Source organism: Salvia splendens, chromosome 1 (genome assembly GCF_004379255.2).
Source record: "Salvia splendens isolate huo1 chromosome 1, SspV2, whole genome shotgun sequence".
Classification (NCBI taxonomy): domain Eukaryota; kingdom Viridiplantae; phylum Streptophyta; class Magnoliopsida; order Lamiales; family Lamiaceae; genus Salvia; species Salvia splendens.
Window position 1 is genome coordinate 24,386,635 of NC_056032.1, and position 5,187 is coordinate 24,391,821.

General features: G+C 48.3%; 1 protein-coding gene across 1 annotated transcript; it reads left to right on the forward strand.

Moving 5' to 3' along the window:
- Positions 1–1,148: 1,148 nt before the first annotated feature.
- LOC121745549 (40S ribosomal protein S24-1-like) lies at positions 1,149–1,781 on the forward strand. Its single transcript, XM_042139507.1, has one exon. It carries the CDS (start codon positions 1,215–1,217, stop codon positions 1,626–1,628), a length of 414 nt encoding a protein of 137 aa, XP_041995441.1. The 5' UTR covers positions 1,149–1,214; the 3' UTR covers positions 1,629–1,781.
- The last annotated feature ends 3,406 nt before the right edge of the window (positions 1,782–5,187 follow it).

The window sequence follows — 5,187 nt, forward strand, 5'->3', positions numbered from 1 at the left end:
CGCGAGCGAGCCAAGGACTTCTTGCTCAATGAGTGTCTCATGTGGGCTCCCCGACCGGGAGAAGGAAGGCTTCATCGAGGAACTTGATCCGGGAGGGATTATCCATCGCGGGGGTATCCCTACGGGTCTCAATTGAGGGATGGAGTTATGTTTAGTGATGGGAAGGTCCCGTCATGTTAATTGTAATAGGATTGCTAAGAGTACATTGATGACCACTCTAGTTGATAGGGAGGCCCTCGTTGTACTCTAATTGGTTCTTGCGAATTGTCACTTTCGGGCGATTCGGTGTTTTGATTGTCCGTTGCAATTGACTTTGGTAATGCACAGGTGTGGGTCCGCCTTAACCCTCCACCCTCGTGGTGCTTTATTTAAAAAAAAAATTGGATTTTAATATTTATTTTCTCCGCTGCTTCTTTTGAAAAATCTTTTGCCATAAGTCGTTGCTAATTAATAATAAATTTATAACGTTAAGTTTCTTTAAACTAAAAATTTGTTGTCTAAACTTTTAATGAACTTAAATATTATTCCTTTAAGCTAATTAAGTTTTCATATAAAATGTTATCCTTAAATGTTGTCTTTAATGTTATCCCGTGGTCACGATCGCCTCGTTTGTAGTACCCCTAGTTTGGGCGGTCGTGACAATCATCCTTCCCAAAACCCATCACCACCCTTGATTTCCACTCCCCCGAACATTGCCCCTTGCTCGGTGAAGGTGCCCTCGGCTAGGCCATGTCGGAACCTCCGCCGGACCCTGCGACAAGCCTCGAGGAAGCGAAGACCATCCCGGACCAGCTCATGGTTTTCCGGTCCATTGATAATACCTCTCCCAAACCGACGGCCAAGGGCATGAAATTGAAGGCCGTTAATTCCCGTCTCAAAATCCGAAAGAGCACTCCGGCTCCTTCTAACAAGGGCAATGGACGGAAGCGATTTGTCCCTTCACCACTCCAGGAGGACAAGCAGCTCCGTAAGAAGCTTGTGTTTGGTAAAGAAGATAGTCCCACCACCGGGTCACCAAATTGTGCTTCCGTTTCATCAAAATATTTATGATTGAGAAGTCACATCTAAAGCCCAGAAGAGAGCTTTGTGGTGTACTAAACCCTAGATGGCTTAATCTCGAGTCTTCTTTCAAAGCAGAAACGCTTCGCTATCAGAGTAGGAGCTTTCATCAGAGCAGCGGCGCACGGCGGAGATCTGCTTAAACGACACCTAAAATGGCGGACAAGGCAGTTACTATCAGGACCAGGAAGTTCATGACAAACCGTCTCCTTTCAAGGAAGCAATTTATCATCGATGTCTTGCATCCGGGAAGGGCCAATGTTTCTAAGGCTGAGTTGAAGGAGAAGTTGGCAAGGATGTATGAGGTTAAGGACACCAATACCATCTTGGTGTTCAAGTTCAGGACCCATTTTGGTGGTGGCAAATCTACTGGATTTGGGTTGATCTATGATTCTGTTGAGAATGCTAAGAAGTTCGAGCCTAAGTACAGGCTAATCAGGAATGGTCTTGACACAAAGATTGAGAAATCAAGGAAGCAGATGAAGGAAAGAAAGAACAGGGCGAAGAAAATCCGTGGTGTTAAGAAGACTAAAGCTGGGGATGCTGCTAAGGCAGGCAAAAAGAAATGAGTTTGTGATATTTTACTTTTTTGGGTTTGGAATTGTGATGATTTTCATGTGACAGTATATTTTTGTTTGCCTTAGGGTTAATTTAGCTCCTTGTTTAATGCTAAAGGGCACAATCTTTTTGGATTGTTACCAAGTCTCAAACTCTTTGCTTTATTTATCTTGCAAAAAAAAAAAAAAAAAAAAAAAAAAAAAAAAAAAAAAAACCACCGGGTCACCAAAATGCAAGGTGTCCATCTTTCCGGCGAGCCACCACATGGATGAAATGGGGAACTCTTCCCCTAAGGGCACCGCAACTACAAATATTGACGAGGAAGTCACCTAGGTGGACGGAACCTCCACCGGTGACGGAACAGCCGCGGCGGCCGCGGCGGTGCCGGACCCCGATCAGAACCCCGTCAGCGACGTGGAGTTCACCGGCGATGATAGGGACACACTCCCCCTAGTACCAAAGTGCATGGTGGATAGTCCAAAGGAGGTACAAGTGTCCTTGGTGGATGTGAAAGTCAAAATGCCCGAAATGGATACAACAACAAAATCACTTTCCGAAAGTTGTTTGGTGGCTTGCCAAGTCGAGACATCACGTGAGCACATAGCCGTTACAGCACATAGCCGTTACAGCCAGGTCGAGACATCACGTGAGCACATAGACATCACGTGAGGAAAAAAAGACTCCATCTTGCATCTTGTCACTCTTGACACACCGGAGATGTTAGACTCCATGGTGGCGCAACCCCTTCTCGGAGACAATTGGCCGGCGGACCTAGCCGGAAATGCCGGATCGAACCTCTTCCTCCCATGGGCTTCCGGACCTTCCCCCGAACCTCCCTCAGTAGAAAATGGCCCATCGTTGGAGGATTTCCCGCCTCTTGAACGAGGCCGGACCCGCAAAATCCGAGATGCCTTTGAAAGTGGTTGGCCGCACCCGAGCCAACCTCCAAAGCCGGACGCTCCACCACATCGAGTCACGGCAGCTTCCTCGCCCCCCAACAAGGCTTCCGCAGCGACCGATAACAAGGCCTCGGATGCGGACGAGATGCCGGCCGATGATGACACGTCGATGTCCGACGTGCTCGAGCACCGTGGGCCCTAATCTTTGGCTGGTTCCGAGCCAGTAGGCAACGCTTGGGTGGCACGGCACAAGGCCCCATTGAGTAACTTCCGACCCGAAGGAAATGAGGATGACGTGTGGCACACAAGCGCACCCAAGAACATGGCGGATATGGTTCGAGTATCGGCGAACCCCGAAGGGCCGAAAGTGTTTGAGCCGGAGAACATTCCAAATATTGGCTTTGCGACCACTTCCAATGGCATCCCAGCAATTTACTTCTCCGGAGCGGAAGTCCAAAAGCTAGCCACGAGCCTTGGGCACGCCATTGTGGGTAAGTTCTCCCACTCTATTCCCACTTCACACCAAATACAAAAGGCGTTAGATAATATCAAATTCACTCGAGGTTTTACATGGAAATATATTAATGCTAAGCATATACTTGTTCAATTTGAGGATATGGCGGATTATGCCCGATTGCTTAGTGGACCGAAAGGCACTCCGGTGTGGTTTATTGATGCGTATTGTGAGTCACTGATCGCGGCAATTTGGTGCAATCTCATTGGCCTCCTAATCCACCTTTTTGATCACTCCGCCCTTTTTGCCATCGGTAAATTGCTTGGAACCCCGATACAAGTGGATCGTGCTACGGCCATCAAGTCGAGACTCTCGTTTGCTCGTATTTGCATTGAGATTGACATCAGGACCCCACCTCCCGAGGAACTTATTCTAGATATTTGTTGACGTGAGATGGTGTGTTATGCGGCGGGCAAGGTTGAGCGTCCCCCGAAGAGAAACTACAATAATGTAACACCGAGATAGCCACACCATGAAAGTCAAGGTGGAAGGGACAAAACGGAACAACAAAAGCAAATAGCTAGTACCAACGAGTGGAAACATCAAAAGAGAAACAAAGGGCCGAAGGGGCAGCCAAAGGCCGGAACCTCGGCTAATGAATCCGCCCTCTTGGAGGTGAATTTCATGGAGCAACGAATGGATACACGCCCTCAAGACGGGGGGCGTTCACTAGTTGGAATGGTGGTGCACGGGGCGCAGCGAGAACTCCCGTGGATGGGGGGGCGATGAGGTTATCCTCGGCAATGGGCCGAGGGTCCCAAGCATCCCGAAATGTCCTAAGCTCCAACCAATATTACACTCTCATGGAGAATGAAGATTTCTTAGAAGATGATGATGGATTGGAGGGGGAGGGAGATGCAGAGGGGATACCCCGAACCATTCATGCAGCCGATGGGGAAGATCCTATGCGCTCATGAATGAGGAGGAGTACCTTTTTTTTTTTTTTTTTTTTTTTTTTTTTTTTTTAAACACCCTCATGGTGGAGGGTTCGTGGGTCCCTCATCCCTAGGAGAGGAACAACTACAAATGGTGGAATTTCAGGGGGACCTCTCACGGTCACCGGGTAAGATACTTCCCCATTAATCATGTCTGTCAACTTTATGTTTTGGAATATTAGGGGAGTTGCTAACGCGCCTACCCAAAATGTTCTTAAAAGATTAATTAAAACTCATAATATTCATTTTCTTGCAATAATGGAGCCGCTCACAAGCCCTAACCCGGAGAAGTTCTCAAAGGCTTTAGGGCTGGCTTTTCAAGGCTCGAATATAAAGGGGAAGATTTGGGTGTTCGTTGAGGAGGGGGCCAGCTTCGTGGCCGAGAGAGATACGGATCAGGTCATATTCGGCCGTTTTGGATCCCCTCGCCTAGCTAGCCACTTGTGTGTCTCGGCGATTTACGGAAAATGCACTAGGTCCGAACGACTCCATTTATGGGATGAATTGAGGGAGTGCTCTATACTCATGGAGGGCACACCTTGGATGATCGGAGGGGACTTCAACACCATTCTCCATCCGCGAGACAGAGTAGGGAGTGACACAAACCGCCAAGCCGAAATGGTGGACTTTGCGGAGGCCATTGAGGACTGCAGGATACTAGACCCGGGCTTTGATGGGTCGGATTCACGTGGGCCAAGAATGGCTTCTTCGAAAGATTGGATAGAATCCTTGTGAACGAACGGTGGGCGCAAAGTTTGGAAACTACTCGGGTGACGAACCTGCCCCGGATTGCCTCGGACCACGTGCCTGTGTTGGTAAGATGCAAAGTGACAAGCAACAACATCGGGGGAAGGCCATTCAGGTTCCAAAACATGTGGATTAGGCACGAAGGATTTGAGGCTTGTACGGGGAGATTGGATCCAATCGACGGAGTCCGAAGGCCTCCTCAATTTCCAAATCAAACTTGCTCGGTTAAAGAGAACCCTAAAGATGTGGAACAAGGAGACTTTCGGGAACATTCATAACAACCTCAGGGATATGGAGGCGAAAATCGCAATGGCCCAAAGTGATTTCGAAGGAAGGCCAACCGTGGAGAACAGGACAGAGTTCAATAGATGCATCGTCGAGTACATTCGACTCCTTAAAATGGAGGAGGATTTCTGGCGCCAAAAGGCTACCCTAAGATGGCTAGGGGAGGGCGACAAGAATACTAAATTCTACC

What these genes read in the sequence shown, in the direction of transcription:
- LOC121745549 (XM_042139507.1), top strand. Translation starts at nt 1,215, where the DNA reads ATGGCGGACAAGGCAGTTACTATCAGGACCAGGAAGTTCATGACAAAC.